The 16,891-nt window shown below is 45.8% G+C and overlaps 1 protein-coding gene across 1 annotated transcript in view; it reads right to left on the bottom strand.

Moving 5' to 3' along the window:
* The window catches only part of VWF (von Willebrand factor), a 115,683-nt gene extending 107,221 nt beyond the window's left edge, over window positions 1-8,462 (bottom strand). Inside the window, exons 1-3 of the mRNA XM_008144811.3 lie at window positions 8,377-8,462; window positions 7,136-7,190; window positions 5,513-5,677 (exon numbers count right to left, since the gene is read on the bottom strand). Of these exons, the coding sequence (XP_008143033.2) occupies window positions 5,513-5,677; window positions 7,136-7,190 (220 nt within the window). The 5' untranslated portion in view covers window positions 8,377-8,462. The remainder of the gene's footprint in view (window positions 1-5,512; window positions 5,678-7,135; window positions 7,191-8,376) is intronic.
* Window positions 8,463-16,891: the final 8,429 nt, after the last annotated feature.

The following is a 16,891-nucleotide window of genomic DNA, read 5'->3' as shown; positions in this document are numbered from 1 at the left end:
CCTGCCCTGCATTCTCATTTACAACGGTTTCGCAGCTAGCACATCTTTAAAAAGTGGAGCAGACTTTCTGGCAGCCAGAAATTAGCCAAAGAGAAACACACAAAGCTAGACAGGTAAGAGTAAATTGTTGATGGAAGAATCCGAGTGGTGAGTATATGGGTCTCCACTGCCCTAGTCTATCGCCTGTTCTGTATGTTTGGAAATGTTCATAATAAAATGTTGAAAACACAAACAAATGAGACAGCTTGGCAACAACCTCCGGTTTGCAGTGGACCAAAGACTAAATCCCTTCCCGGCCTCTGCTGGGACTGACACTGAATGCTACCCCCAGCTTAGAATGAGCGGGCTCCCTCCATGACCTGCCTGCTGGAGAGGGTACAATGAGCCCGAGAGGTCAGGGTATCCCTGTCCCTAATAACCACAGAGCCCATCTCTCCCCATCAGTACAGTTCTCCCTGCCATCTACCCCCAGCCTCATAGAGCAGATGGGCAGGCGGCTCTGTCCCTGCTTCCCTGGGTAACTCAATCAGTATGTCTGTCGTCTCTGAGCTAAAGGCATGCCTCTCCTGGAAACAGGAGAGGACTCCCTGTGAGCCTCTCCCTTTAGCAGGCTCTCCCTCCCCTTCGTGGAAATTCAGAGAGGGCCACAAGAACAAGTCAGCCAGGAGTGTGTGGCTGGAGGTGGGTAAGGAAGGCTTTGGATACCATCAGGCAGCTTGGGGTGAGCCACCACCCTGGAGCCACAGATCTGTCAGTCCTCCAAGCTTTCACAGATGCAAAGTCAGCTAAACAGTTGTTCCCCAGGAGACCGAGCTGAGCAGGTGCATAGGAACGCCCAGAGGCCACGCACGGGCAAGGTTGAAAGATAGAGCCTGCAAGGCTGGATAAGCCAAGAATGCAGCAGAAGCAGAAAGTCAAAGGAGAAGGAAGCAGGAGAATGTGAGACAGAGCCCCAAGGCTCCCACTGTGTGTGGGTGCATGGAGCTCCGCCCTGTTCAAGCAAAGGATGAAGGGAGCCTGGCCCCATAGACCGTGGGACTTGGGTCCATGATACTTGGGGTAATTTGCCCATCGTCATAGAGCTAGTGACTGATGACAGAGCTGGGACTCAGACCGGGTACTGGTTTAAGTATTTGAACGGTCAGCTCTGTAACTCCAGGAGAGATGAGCCTTAAGAAGCAGAGGAGGCAGCCTAATGGGCAGCACCCACTGCCCACCCAGTGCTGTGTGAGGCAGCATCCCGGTGGGGACATGGGGCTGGCTGCCCAGGATCATCACCCATCTAAGGGCAGGAGTGGACAGGGGCTGGGATAGGAATCCTTCATGAGGACAGAACTGCCAGGGGCCTGTGCAATTGTTGCCCCGGGACAGCTGAGGGAGGCCCCGGATGCCACCCATCCTCCTCCGAGGCAGGGGGCAGCAAGAGGAGTTTTGGAAATGTATCCTGGAGAAGTCTTCAATTCCGAAAAGCCTATTCTGGCAGCACTGTGAATCTTGGAGATCATCAAAACAAGTGGCTTTAAACCGTTTTCCCCCAGAAAAGCAGAGTGAAAACACACTTTCCTTTACGAACCAGTATGTACACATGCACGCATTTCACACAGTGATACTTAACCTCACCGTGTGCCATGCACTCGGATACTTTCTGATGTCTTCTGTTTTACTCCATTTAATTTTGTAAAAGCTGGTTACACCCAGTAAGTTCATTCTGAGACCCCCTAGGGCATGACTCCGTGTGAAAAACACTGATCTAGACTGGCTCCATTTTACAGGTGGAGAAACGGAAGCCTGAGTTTACAGCAGGGTTGCTCCATCTCGCACCAGTGACACCTGGGCCAGGTACTTCCTTGTGGTGGGGCCGCTTCTACCCACCTGTAGTGTCCACCCCCAGTTGTGACAACCCAAAATGTTCCAGACACTGCCAAATGTCCTCTGAGGGGAAATAACCCCAGTGAGACTAGTTAACTTGGGGCGGAGCCCACACCTGGGTTTTCTGACTCGCAGTCCAGATCCCCTTTAGCCCCACAGCTGCCTAACAGGACATCTGGGTTCAGTTAAGCACTAATGCAGGGGAGAACTCTAGATCAGCCTTCTACTTTATCTGCTTCGTTCCCTCCCTGCAGAACTCGGGGGAATCTGATGATGTGCAGCCATTAGGAAGACGAACCTTTAGAAATTGCCAGTGAGCCTGGAGGAGGGGGAGAGCGTGGAGGGGACACACCCACACTCCTTACCTGCAGGTTAGCACTTCCCGTAGCTGCTAAGAGGATATGGGCTGGGTCTCCACCCCCGCCCCCCCCCCCCCCCCCAAGAGGTCAGAGCAAACCAGGGACACGCTCCCCATGGCTCCTGAGCTCAGTGCCTGAGGATCTAGGTGGGGAACAAGGTCTCCCCCTCATGTTGGAGAAGCAGCAGCCTGGAAAGTAAGCTGGCAATCAGAGCCAGAGCAACTCTGAGTGCTTTCTGGAATATTCGAGTGCGGAGCTCGCTAGTCTGCATTCCAAAGGAACACTTCACCCTCCACCCCTGTGATTCTGATGCAGGTGATCATTATCCAAATGCTGAGAAATGGTATCGGGTCTGATACCATTCACTGATGCGGACACTATGGCTTGGGCTGGGGAAGTGACTCAGCATGTTGGTGGGGGTTTCTGGCTGTCTCTGGGCTGGCTTGGGAGCCAGATCCTGCAGGGTGGCTTAAAAAGAGCAGTCTCTCCAAGCAGGACTCCTGTCTTCCTTTTCCCCTCTGCTGGTGGCCTTGGCCTGGGACCCTGGAGCCTGCCTGCCTGGAAGGAACCTGGTCAAGGAAAGGGCCTCCCCTTTGCACCAGGCAGCCCTTCAGGCTGAGACATAAACACTTTACTCAGGATGTGTACAAGGTCCACGGACACTCAAAGAGGAATGGGAATTTGCGAGTTAGAGCTGAGAAAACAGGATGTCATTGGAGAACAATGGAGCAGAGCTGTGTACGAGGACATAGTCATGCTCACGGAACTGGACCCGCAGCGTCTAAGCCTGCTGGGCCCCGGCCCCTGGCCCCATGCCCCTGAAGCAGCAGGGCCAGCCCCCTTCTCAGGCCCAGCCTCCTCAGATTATTCCTCTCCTCCCTATGCCTTACTCACCACCACCACCACCAATTAAACCAATCTCCATTAAAGTGTGATTGATCCATAGACTGGCCTAGGCCAATGACCTGCCAGAAAACTGACACTTGACAAGAGCAAATTGTTATAAGAATAAGGACCCAGGGCAGGGAGAGGAGGGAGCACTGAGATGTTTTGAGAGAAAGAGAGGCCTAACACAGCTTTTCGATGCCTCCTTGGCCACGAAACCCAGAGAGGCCCGCTAACATGTTGGGGAGGGCGCTGATGTGACCCTAACCTTGACAGAAATGGCCTCAGGACCCAGCAGCCCCTGGTCTCCCACCTTGTTCCTGTCAGACAAGTGCACATCCTGCAAGGTGGCTGCTTTCAGTCACTAAGGTTTGGGTAACACTTCACATGTGAAAATATTATTTCTGACAATGTCTCCATTTTAAAGATAAGGACATGGAGGATGAGAGACACTGTGTGCCTCCCCTAAGGACACTCTGTGAAGAGCGAGAGCAGAGAGCACAGGTTTTGTGACTCCAACTCTGGTTCTTTCTATGCTTCCATTTCCTGCTGGGGACTCGGCCACCAGGTCCTGTGGGGGAAAATCTGCCAGTCAGCACAAGTTGATGAGCCCAGAGCTGGAAAGGGCTGGAGTGGACAGGGTGGGGGTGGGGGCTTCCTGGAGCAGGTGACAGCGACAGCCCAGAGGCATCAACCTAGCTTGATACCCCTGACTACTGGGGCTACCATAAGGGGGAGGTTTCCAGAGTTGGGTTTCAATAGTGGAGGGGGCTTTTCCAACATGTTGCTCAACCCTCTGGCCCCAGAATGTGAACTCTGAGCCTGGTACTACGATTTGATTATGTATTGCTCACAAACCCTTCTCCAGGGTAAGCAGTCTGGAGCAGAGCAGAGCTAAGACACTGTGGGGTCAAGACAGCAACCCCTCCAAGGCACCATAGTGTCTCCATGGGGTCCCCTTCCTGTAAACACCGCTGAAGCTTAAAGTCATAGGGTAGAGAGGGTGTCATTATTTCCTTCTTTCAAAATCTTCCTCATTACCCTCCATTTCCACTGACACCCCCAGACCCATCTCCCACCTCCATCATGATTTTTATAGATAGATAATAGATAGATAGATAGATAGATAGATAGATAATACAACTAAAAGAGAGGGAAACATTTTTAAAATTTTCCTTATGATGAGAACTTTTAAGATCTACTCTCTTAGCAACTTTCAAATACACCATACAGCAGAGTTGACTAGAGTCAGCATGTTATACCTTTCATCTCTAGTACTTATTTATCTTATAACTGGAATGTGGTACCTTTTGAACACCTTCATCCAGTTCTCCACTCCCCACCTTCCAGCCCTGGTAACCACAAATCTGGTCTCTTTCTCCTATGAGTTTGGTGTTACATTGTTTTGTTTTGCTTTTTGAGTCCACATGTAAGTGAGATCATACAGTATCTGTCTTTCCCTGACTTATTTCACATGGCACAATGCCCTCAGGTTCCATTCATGTTCCGACAAATGCACCATCATTTTTAAGGTAGAAAAATCCACTTAAAATAAACATCGGGACCACCTGAGATTGGAGGACCTAAGCCTTCGACTTTCCAGGGAAAGTAGGGCTTGCTTTTTTTCTCCCCGATGTGGGTCTGTCCATTGCCATCGCCACCTCCCCAAGGCTGAGGACCCCGCCTCTGCTACGTTGTGTAGCATCCCTCACTCACACCGCACACACATCTGATGAATTCTTAGAGTGAGAAGGTCACCAAACCCCAGTTTTCTGTCACTGCCTCCAGCCTCACTTTCAGCCTTGGAAAGTTCCTTCACCCTGATAAACTCAAGATCAAAACCCAGGTCCTCCTTTCATCATCTGTCAGAGAACAGACAACCTCCGTGAGTTCTCCATTTGCGAGACAGAAGTGATTGTATCTGTCCCTACATCTCAGAACTACTGTGGGGGAGCAGAGATGACACGGGCACAATACCAGCACTTTTCCAAGAACACAGGAAGTGCTCGACACTAGCGTGATGCTCTGAATTCCACCAAGAATACACAGAGATCCTTGCCTGGTGCTAGGGGCTTTGCCTGTTACAAAGCACCTTCTACTTCATCATTTCTCTTGATGCTTTGAGCTCCCAGAGTGTTGCCCGGACCCAGAGCAGTGGCCACAATCACTGGAGAAGCATGAAGACTCTCCATCCCACCAGGCTCCATGGAGAGACCCACGGAGAAGCCAAGGGGAGTCCTGTGTGACGGAAAGGCTATTCCCCACGGTGCTCTCTGCGGGATCTTCAAGAGCAGGCACTGTTGTAAGGAAACCTCCCCTACCCCTCAGACCCCCACATGCCAGGGCTGAGCTCAGCTGGCTCCCGCTCCCTATTCCTCCGTTCAGTGCCCAGGACTCACCTATGAGCGAGAAGGAGTGTTTCTGGCAGTCCCCGGCCAGGAGGTAACTGCAGTCTCCAGCAAAGCTGTACATGCTCTCATCAAAGGTGCTGATGAAGTCGTCTCCAAAGAGGCTACATCGGGCCATTGGTGACCTGCCAAGAGACCCTTCTGCACAAAGGGTCCCTGGAGGGAGAGGTCACAGGTGAGCAGAGCTGAGACCACCAGCCCAAAAAGCCTTGTAGAAATGAGGCTGCATCTCACAGAAATTGGGCTATGGGGAAGTACTTTCCATCCTAAACAAGGCTAAATCTGTTGCTTTCGGCCCCCAAATTTGATCCAGGACTCACAGCAACAATGGAGGAACAGTTTTTCAGGAAATCTATTTGGTTTAATGCCATTTTCATACGCATTTAAAATGTGATACATGCTCATTATAGAAAAGTTGGAGAATACAGAAGAAAAATACAAAAATCTTAAAATCCTCCATAACTAACATTCAGCAATAACTAGAGTTAACATTTTAGTATATTTTTTCTTCTGTTTTACAGCACATACACAATTGTGGAGTTTTTATAAAATTGTGATCATCTGATGCAAATTATAACCAATTTCTCAATATTTTCAAGAATTTATCACACCATTGTATATACTTTCAAAATATGATTTTAGTGACTGCATTATGCTTCACATTAGATGAATATAGTATAACCCCCTATTGTTAGGATTTTAGCACTTTTCCACATTTTCTGATTGTAATGAGCATTTTTCTACATTAATTAACTTGTATACTTTGAACAGATTAATTCTAAACAGATCAGCCTACATGCCTGATACACAGAAGCTATAAAGTGTTAACTCCTGCAGGGTCATATGCTAACTCCACCCTCACACTGTGTGTGTGTGTGTGTGTGTGTGTGTGTGTGTGTGTGTGTTGGCAGGTGAGGAACATCAGAAAATCTGTTAAAATCTGTTAAATCCATTTTCTGGGTCCCTAGCTGGAAGATGCAGAGGATGTGATCCATGTACATTTTGTCCCAGAATAACCTGTGTGCAGCAGACTGGGTGCTGCTGTCCTGAGTGGTCTAAGTGGAGACAGGCCAGGGTCAGAAAAAGATCCCTCCTGCCACTCACAGACTCAGAATCCCAGTGACAGAAGGAAGACAGTGCAATGCAGTGAAAAGGTGCTGGCCTGGGACCCAGGAAACCTGACCTCTGGTCTTGGCTCTGTGTGACTTTGGAGCAGTCATTTTTCCTCTCTGACCCTCAGACTCTTCATCGGTACTATGAGAGCTAGATGACCTCCACAATCCCTTCTAAAACTAGTAACCTATCCATATCTTGGATTCCTTCCTTCCCACGCTCCTGCCCCATCATATAGGACTGTTCAGTGCGGCTCTTGTACTTATTAATTCCCTGACTGGAGAAGGCATCTGCAGGCACCTGCTCCTTGAGGAACACAAGTCAGAGGCAGGGGGCTCTGTAGAACTTCTCCAAGAGGAATTGACCAAGCAACCGGGGACTCTGGCCTAACCCAGGTTAGGCACACAGGTGAGCTGCAGACACGCCTGCTCATTTCTGGAAGGGGGCTGTTCCCAATGGCCCTGGGGCAGGAGTGGAGAGTGGGAGCACTTTGGTACCTACCTGGCAAGGTGAGGACCAGAGCAAGCAGCACCCTCGCAAGCCTGGCAGGAATCATCTGCAGAGAAGCCGGAGAAATGAGCTGGTGGTCACCGCCCACATAGATGACTGCTGGTATGTGCTACTGTCCATGCATGAAGTGGAAAGAACATTACTTTTAAGCAAGAGAAAATTACTTTTGATCAAAAGATTGGCCCGAGTTTGCCTTTGAACATGGAGTGCTGGTCCCAAAACAAAGTCCCTGGCCAGGCCCAAGAGGAACAGTCACTGTGAGCCAGGACCCCAGCTCCTTTCCCAAACAGCAGTCTCAGAGCCAGGACAGTGATGAGGGCTCTGCCTTCCCCTCTGCATGCCTCCAGGCCAGCCTGGCCCTTCTCATTCCCCTGCATGCCTGCAGGAGCTAACAGCTAATTTGAACCTAATTCCTTCCGGCCTCTCCATCCTTCCACACTTGGCAGCAAACGGGAGAGTAGGAGCTATCTTTTGCTTTTGTTCCTACCCCAGACACCCCGACTTGGAGAACACTCAGAAACCACCTTTGCTGGTCAGTCACCCCTACTGTACCATGAGCGCCTCACTCATCTCCACCCCCAGTACCCAGGAGATGTTGGGCAGTTGATCTGATCAATATTCAGGAGTCCAGCAGCCCTGAGCCTGGACAAGAGTACCCACTGGTCCAGGAGTACCCACTACGTGGCCCCCAGAGAGAGACAATTGACCCTGGCTGGCAAAGCACACATCCCTTAGAGCCCCTGTCACATGTTGCTAAATTAAGTGCGGGATCTGTCACTTGAGATTCACTGGGGGTGACTCCTTTCCCACCTAATACCCCAGCCAGCCAAACAAAGAGAGATAAACCCCATCTATTACATATATGTGGAAGGAATACTTTGACGTCAGCCATGGCTAAGTCTTGGTCCCAAAGCAGATGCCCTCTCCCACAGCCTCCCCACACACAGGCACATCAGGCTGCTCCCAGAAAGTACCAGAGGTGAGGGCAAGGCTTGCTCCAGTCTCCTGTAGTCAAGTAGTATAAGCAGTAAAGCCCAGGCAGGAACAGAAGCAGCCACAGGACCCCCAGAGGCAAGTGGAGGAGGAGGCATTAGGATGGTCCCTGGCTTTGAATCACCCTCTAAACAAGGCCCTTCTAGTCCAGGGAGTGAGAAGCCCAGCTCCCCGGGGGGAGGGATCAGCCCTGATCTTTCTCCCACAACTGAGCCAGCCGTCCTCCCAGAAGACCGTACCTTCCCCTGCAAATGGGGCTGCAGGTATCTCCAAGGTCCCTTGGGAAACAGCCACACAGCAGTGCCGCCAGCCCTAGGCCATGCTCCCCAGTGTCTGCTGCACTGATGGGGCTGCGGCAGCTCGGCCCTGGCTTGCTGCTGAGTGGTTCAGGAGCTGCGGACTCCCTGCAGCCAGGCAGATAAAGCCCAAGTGATGACGTCCACCAGCCAACCCCCCCTTCCCACCACAATAGCTGTGAACTGCCACAACAGGGGACTGGCCTCCCCTTAATCACCAAGAGGAAACAATGAGCGGAAATGGTATTAGAAATACCTCCAAGCCGATAAGGCTTTGAACAGTTTGGTGGGAGACCTCTTGGCAGCTGCCATAATGAGCTGCCTTGCCCTCCCCATGTCGTCCTTGGTCCTCCCCATACAGGCGGGTCCAGGCCAGGGAGGAATCCAGACCAGATCCAGCTTTGAGATCGATTTCCAAGGCCAGATTTTAGAGAAGTTTAGAAAACACCTCAACCTGAGCCAATTTAGTCGCCACGTTTAGAGGAAGGACAGGACTAATGCTTCCTGTCCACGTTAGGCATTTTGAATGGTCCCGTTCTGGCCCATGACAAAAAACAGTCACTTTGGGTCCTGGCCAGGGTTAATGGACAAGTTAAACATGAGGGGGCCAGTCAGAAGTCCAGGCTTTTTGTGAAATGATGACTGAGATGGTTTGCTTCTAATAGTTCTCCCAAAGATTCTTCTACCACTCATCCCCTGACCTTATACACACACACACACACACACACACACACACACACACACACACACCAATCCTTCTTCTCAAACTCCAATTCTCAAGAGCCTAATTCACAACATCATCTGCTAAATTCATTCCTGCAAAAAGAGGTAGCTGATAAAATAGAGGAGGAATAGCCCTAGCGGGTTTGGGTTAGTAGATAAAGCATAGTCCTGTGGACTGAAGGATCCTGAGTTCAATTCTGGTCAAGGGCATGTATTTCTGTTGCAGGCTCCATCCCTGGCCCCAGTCAGGGCACTTACGGGAGGCAACCAATCTATGTGTCTCTCTGGCATTGATGTTTCTCCCTCCCAGTCTCTCCTCCTCCCTTCCACTCTCTCTAAAAATAAAAATAAGTAGGGGAGGAACGTGACTCTCATGGTGGGATTCCAGGCATGACGACAGGCAACCTAAGACATTTAGGTAAAGTATTCCTTCTACATATATGCCCTAAGACTGTGAAACCATTATGTCCCCAACCTCCTCCCTTTCCCACACACATACTTCACACTCCATCACTCCTTTTTATCAACCTAGGAGAAAATGAACATTCCCAAGAAAGAAATGGTAAAAGAGGCAGAACCGCCATAATATAATAGAAAATATACTTAAGGATTTCCAATTTCCAGCTGTTTTTTTTTAATAATTAGGTAAAATTCATTTACTACAAAATGTCTTGATATACTGTGTTAAATATGACAAATGTCCTTTAAATACACAGCTAAACTGGGAGGGAAATAGCATCTCCAAAGATCAAGGAGAAAAAGCATCCAAATGAGCAGGAAGCGGGCAGGCCTCTGTGGTTAGCCATTCTTGGATCCCTCCAGGCTGGAGGCCGAGCCTTGCAACAACAGGAAATGAGGCTTTGGGCCTGACTCAGGAGGAGCCCTAGAACAAGACCCCTGCACCAGGCTGACACCCTGGAAGGGACCCAGTTTCCCAATGGTGGGCTAGGAGAAAAAATCAGCACCAACATAGAGGACAAGAACTTGTCTATCTCCATCTGATTTGGAGGTGGGACATTAAGTCTTCCTATACAATTTGTAGCCATGAGCTTGCACTCATGTAGGTTTCAGGTTAAAGTTGACATTTCCACATGGTGCAGAAACTCCCATGCTAAGAAGTGACACAGATGTTAGTCTGAGGTCAGTTCCTGGGGTTCCTTGCAGAGACAAACAGAAATCTACCTAAAAGGATACACCTTCTTACCCTGGCTAGTGTGGCTCAGTTGTTTGAGCATCGTTCCATGCACCGAGAGGTCATTGGTTCAATTCCCCATCAGAGCACATGCCTGTTAATACTGGGGTAAATATGAGCAGGCAGTGGTTGCATAAAAATAACAATAATGATGATAAATTGGAGAGTTAAAAAAAAATAAGATGGAACCAAATTATCAGAGAGCAATAGCACCTAACTGGAGGTGTGATGAGAGTGAAAGGGTATAAAGGTGCTTGTATTGCTCAGAAGAAAGAAAGAGCTGATAACTCTGGACTTCGTAAAGGCTAGAATGCATAATAAAATTTTAAGAGAAGCAACTGAAAGAATAGAATTGAATGTACATATTTCAAACCAATGGGGGAAAACAAAAATTAGGGAAACTAGATTGACCTGGGAGAAAACATGGAAAAAGTAGGGCAAATAGCAAAATGCAATAATAAATATATAACCATTGGTAAACAACAATGAAAAGTAAGAGATTATCAGAGTAGGTGTCTTTTGAAAGACACACCATTCAGCAATGTTCAAGAGATGAGCTGAAAACATAAAAACACAGAGACTGCAGGGGGAAAAAAGAAAAAGGCAAATGACAACCAAGAGAAAGCTGAGTCTACTACCTTCAGACAAAACACTTCTTAGGATAAAAGTATTATTAGAGACAAAGAGGAAAAAAGATGAATGCAACAAGAAGATATAATGAAAGATTCATATGTACTTCATAACATAAGCTCAAAATGTATAAAGGAAAAAATTATTAAGTTATAAGGCAAAGCAGAAAAGGCTTTGAGTAAAAGTCAACAACATCCACTATGGAAAACAAGCAAACAAAAACATCTTAGTGACCTACAAGAAGAAAAGAACGTCCTTGAAGAAACAGAGCAAACTTCAGAATTATGGTAAAATATACGCCACTTTCCCTGTTGAAACCAGAACCAGACAAAGATAGTCAACATCATCACTGTCAGTCAACATTGGGTCAGATGTCCAGGCCAGTACTGAGAAAAGAAAATACAAGGTATATAGCTTCTACAGGAAAAAGCATTCGTTATTATTTGAAGATATTTGACTGTCTACATAGGAAAATTCCAGAGAATTATACATAAAAGAATCTACATAAGAGAATTCTATGTAAGAGAATTTTGTATGTCAAGCAGCTTGCTAAAACAAGGTTATCTTTAAAATCTATCATGTTCCTATATAATTACAAAGTGTAACCTTAAAGGGACCTTATTAGTAAAACAACAAATACAATAAAACCTGCATAATACCATATGCATAAAATCATAAACTTTGTTGTAAGACATTAAAGAAAAACCAGTGGGGAAAGTACACTGTGTTCATATTAAGTCACAATATTGTAAATTTACCAATTATTCTCAAATTAGGTCTATAAATCAAATGCAATAACAAAATATAACAAGGTTTTTTCATGAAATTAGGCAATCTGATTGAAACTCAATATGGAAACAAAAGATTAAAAATCACTTTCAAATTTAAGATTGTCACTAAGAAACAAACAATGGCTATTTTTAAAAGATAAGAAATAACAAGTGTTGGTGAGGATGTGGAGAAAAGGGAACCTTCATGCACTATTGATGAGAACATAAATCAGTGCAGTCACTATGGAAAATAAAATAGAGGTTCCTCAAAAAATTAAAAATAGAATTAACATGTGATCCAGCAACTTCACTTCTGGATACTTAACTATAGGGGAAAAAAAAAACACTAATTCAAAAAAGATATATGCACCCCATGTTCACTCCAGTATTATTTATAGTAGCCAAGATATGGAAATAATCAGAATTATGGTAAAATATAAGCCACTAAGTGTCCATCAATGGATGAAGGAATAAAGAAAATGTGATACATATACACAATATAATGTTATTCAGTAGAGTGAAATCTTGCCATTTGCAACAACATGAATGGACTTTGAGGGCATTATGCTAAGTGAAATAAGAGAGAACGACAAGTACTATAGGATCTCACTTGTATGTGGGCTCTAAAAATAAAAATCAAAACTGAACTCATAGATACAGAGAACAGATTGGTGGTTGCTAGAGGTGGGGGGTAAGAGGGTGAAGAGGGTTGAAAGGTACAAACTAAATTAATCAGTCATGGATGTAATCTACAGCATGGTAACTATAGTTAATAATACTGTGTTGTATATTTAAAAGTTGCTGAGAGTAAATGTTTAAAGTCCTCATAACAAGGGAAAAAATTTGTAACTCTGTGTGGTGATGAATGTTAACTAAACTTATTATGGTGATCATTTCACAATATATACAAATATCAAATCATTATGTTGTACACCTGAAACAAATATAATATTGTATGTCAATTATATCTAATTTTTTAAAGAATTTAAGTGGACATACAAGCAAGTGGCCATAGATAAATGACGTGGAGAGACAATTCACAGAAAAGGACGAAACCCAGTGGGCCGGTAAACATATGAAAAACCATTCAACCCCACCAATCACCAGGGAATTCCAAAATAAAACCTCAGTTAGTTATCTTCCCATCAGATTGGCAAGGCTGTGGGACTGCTGGAACTATTTGCTGTTGTTAGGACAGATGGTATACCACTTTGGAGAAAAACGTGGAAATAGCTGTTAAACTTAAGGATGATCTTCCCCACGGCCCAGCAATCTCACTCCTAGGCATCTTCCCAAAGAAACATTCATCCACGTGCACAAAGCAACCTGCACAGAATGTTCACTGCAGCAGCGAAGGCAGTTCACAAACATATGTAAACAACATTAATGTACTTCAACTGCATGAGTAAATTGTGGTACATGCATCCTATGAAATACCAAATAACAGTTAAAGAATCATCTAGGCTACACATACCAAAACAGATAAATTCCAAAAATAATGGTGAACAAAAATAAAAGCAAGTATCTGAGGATTTCTACAGCATGGTAGAATTTATGTCAAGTTAAAGACCATGTAAGCCCGACAGGCGTGGCTCAGTGGTTGAGCATTGACCTATGAACCTGAAGGTCATGGTTCGATTTCAGATCAGGGCACATGCCCAGGTTGCAGGCTCGACCCCCCAGTGTGGGGCTTGCAGGAGGCAGCCGATCAATGATTCTCTCTCACCACTGATGTTTCCATCTCTCTTTCCCTCTCTGAAATCAATAAAAAATATATATTTTTAAAAAGAACGTGTAAATAAAACTGTATTATTGATTATAAATATATTTAATTGTGGGAAAAGTAAACATGCATGCTATGATAACCACTAAGTGCAGAATGGAGCTATCTCTAGGTAGGAAGAAAGAAGGAGAGATCCAGAGAATGTTACATAAGGGGTTATACCTCTCTGTGTATGTTTTATTGATTTAATAATTTCAAAAATATGAGGCAAATATGGAAACACTAGAGGCCCGGAGCACGAAATTCGTGCACGGAGGGGGGTTGTCCCTCAGCCCAGCCTGAGGGATGTCCGACTGCCCATTTAGGAAACCTTGAAAACCTTGCTCTCTGTGGCTGTAGGTTACCTAAGAAACCTTGCTCTCTGTGGCTGTAGCCATCTTGGTTTTGGTTAATTTGCATACTTGCTCTGATTGGATGGTGGTCATGACCTGTGGGCGTGGTTTGTGGGTATGTCAGAGGTATGGTCAATTTGCATATTTGTCTATTATTAGATAGGATGTTAAGATGGGACCAAAGTGGCTGGAACATGAATATCTTTATATTATCCTCTCTAGTTTTCTATATGGTTGAAATTTTAATTTAAAAGATACAGCCCTGCCCAGCTGGTATGGCTCAGTGGTTGAGCGTCAACCCATGAACCAGAGGTCACCAGTATGATTCCTGGTCAGGGCACATGCCCAGGTTTTGGGCTCGATCCCCAGTAAAGACCATGCAGGAGGCAGCCAATCGATGATGCTTCTCTCTCATCAGTGTTTTTATCTCTCTATCCCTCTCCCTTCCTCTCTCTCTCAAAAAAAAAATCAATAAAAGTATTTTTTTTTAAAGATACAGCCCTGAAGCTAGTGACCTGGTGTGTTGATTTTGTCCTTACAAATAACAGAATGACCAACATCCTTGCAAACCCAAATTCCCACACATGGCCAATTGCCTTAAAACAAATTCCTAGATGTTAAAAAAAATGGTTAGATCAAAGGGCACAAAAATTATTAAGACTTTTATACATCCTGCCAAGAATTATATCTCTTTCCCTTCCATAACATATTACTATTTTTGTGGACTAAATGTTTATGTCCCCCCTCCCAAAATTCATATGTTGAAGCTCTAACAGTCAACCTGATAGCATTAGAATTGGGGCCTTTCAGAGGTAATTAAGATTAAATGAGGTCATGAAGGTGGGGCCCATGATGGGATTAGTCTCCTTATAAGACAAGGAAGAGACACCTGAGTTTTCTCTTGGCCACGTGAGGACACATCAAGAAGGCAGTGGTCTGCCCGGCCAGTGTTGCTCAGGGGTTGTGCATCAACCTATGAACCAGGAGGTCATGGTTCGATTCCTGGTCAGGGCACATACCAAGGTTGTAGGCTCAATCCCCAGTGTAGGGCGTGCAGGAGGCAGCTGATCAATAATTCTCTCTCATCATTGATGTTTCTATCTCTCTATCCCTCTCCCTTCCTCTCTGAAATCAATAAAAATGTTTTTTTTTTTTTTAAAAGATGAAGAAGGCAGTGGTCTGCAAGCCAGAAAGCAGGCCTTCCCCAAGAACTGAATCTGTAAGCACCTTGATATTGGCCTTCCGTTGTCCAGAACTGTGAGAAATGTCTTTTGTTTAAGCCATCCAGTCTATGGGATTGTGTTCTAGCAGCCTGAGCTAAGACAGTTATTTTTTCTTATTATTTGGTAATTTAATTGGCAAGCACTGGTATAAACGTACTGTTTTAATATGCATCCTTTTCCTTATTGGGGAAGGTTTGCTAATATTGCCCATTCATATTTCTTCTTTTGTGAATTTTCTTGCTGGTATTGCTAGCTCATTTTCAACAGAAATGTTTAGCTTTTCCTGCTAATTTGTAAAAGCTCTTTATAGATTAAGAATCGTATTCTTTTTTTCTCACATTAATATGTGCATGTTTTCGCCGTTAATTTTTACTTATGCTGGGTTGGTGTTTTCTTTATGTACAGAAGTTTGGGGAATTGTGTAATGTTCTTTTGGGGGCAGGGGAATGGGGACTAGGAGACACAGGTGTGAAGGAAAAGTACAAAACACAAAGTGGAGGAAAGGATACACAGGAAAAAGTCAAATCTCCCTTCTGCCCGAGTGAATAACCACTGTCCCTAGTTTGCCCTGAACTGAAGGACCTTGGGGAACCTGGGATTTTCATTACTAAAGCTGGGACAGTTCTCAGCAAACAGGGACAGTTGGCCACCCTATCAGCCCCCTAGTTGCCTTCCCAGAGGCAATACTGTTACCAGTTTCTAGAGTAGCCTTCCAAAAATATTACACACGTTTTCAACATTTATCTTCAAATCTGAATATGAATCATAGTCTATAAAACCGCATTTGCAAATTTTATCGCATCATCTTATTTCCTTGAAATCAAATTAAACCTAACCTTCTTCATAGGTAGGGTGACAAAAGGATCCAGGGGGTTACAAAGTGCTCAGAAAACAAAACCAAAGCGCTCACATCTTTGGTCCACCCCTCTTGCTGCGCCCTGCTTCCCGCGCCCACACGACTCCTTTAAAGACCAGAAACTTCCAGGCCTTGTTGGCATGACCTCTGGGTCCAGCAGCCTCTGGCTCCCCAGGCCACTGCTTCAGCTCCATCATGAGCACCAAGAAAGGGTAGGCCAGGCGGGCGCAGCGCTGGGAGGAAGGCAACAGGGTGAGCCAGGAGCCCTACCTCTTTCATTTCCCTCTTCCTCTCAGCACTCACACCTCATAGTCAGCGCACTGTACTGCCTCCTGGGTCCCTGTTGTGCACACACCCACCTTGACACCGCCATGCACCCCAGAATATCTGCCCATCAGCCACTGGCATCGATCCTCAGATACCTCCTGTGCTCAGCTCTGAAATGCCTTCCTCTCCTTTCGCTTCTCTCTGCTGTTCACGTTTTCATGACCCTCCCCGTCTGTAGAGAAAGAATTGGTCACCTGCTTCCTATAAATTATCTCCTATAATCTGCCTGTATTTGTTTCCTGGGGCTGCTGTAATAAATTACCACAAACTGGGTGAGTTAAACTAACAGAAATGTTTTCTCTCGTAGTTCTGTAGAAATCTGAAATCAAGGTGACAGCAGGGCCACGCTCCCTCCTAAGTTTCTTAGAAAAAGAACTTCCTTGAGTCTTCCAGCTTCTGGTGTCTCTAGACGTTCTCTGGCTTGTGGCTGCGTCACTCCCATCTCTGCGTCCATCTTTACATGGTCTTCTTCTCTTCTCCCTGTGGTTCCCCCTTCTGTGTATCTCTTATAAGGACTCTTGTCATTGAATTTAGGGCCCACCTAAGTAATCTAGGATGAGCTCATCTTGAGATCCTTAATTACATCTGCAAAGACCCTTTTTCCAAATAAGGTCACATTCAC

The sequence above is a fragment of the Eptesicus fuscus genome, chromosome 7 (genome assembly GCF_027574615.1).
Source record: "Eptesicus fuscus isolate TK198812 chromosome 7, DD_ASM_mEF_20220401, whole genome shotgun sequence".
NCBI lineage: Eukaryota > Metazoa > Chordata > Mammalia > Chiroptera > Vespertilionidae > Eptesicus > Eptesicus fuscus.
The sequence above is the reverse complement of the archived record's forward strand: the minus strand, read 5'-3'. Positions and strand labels throughout refer to the sequence as shown.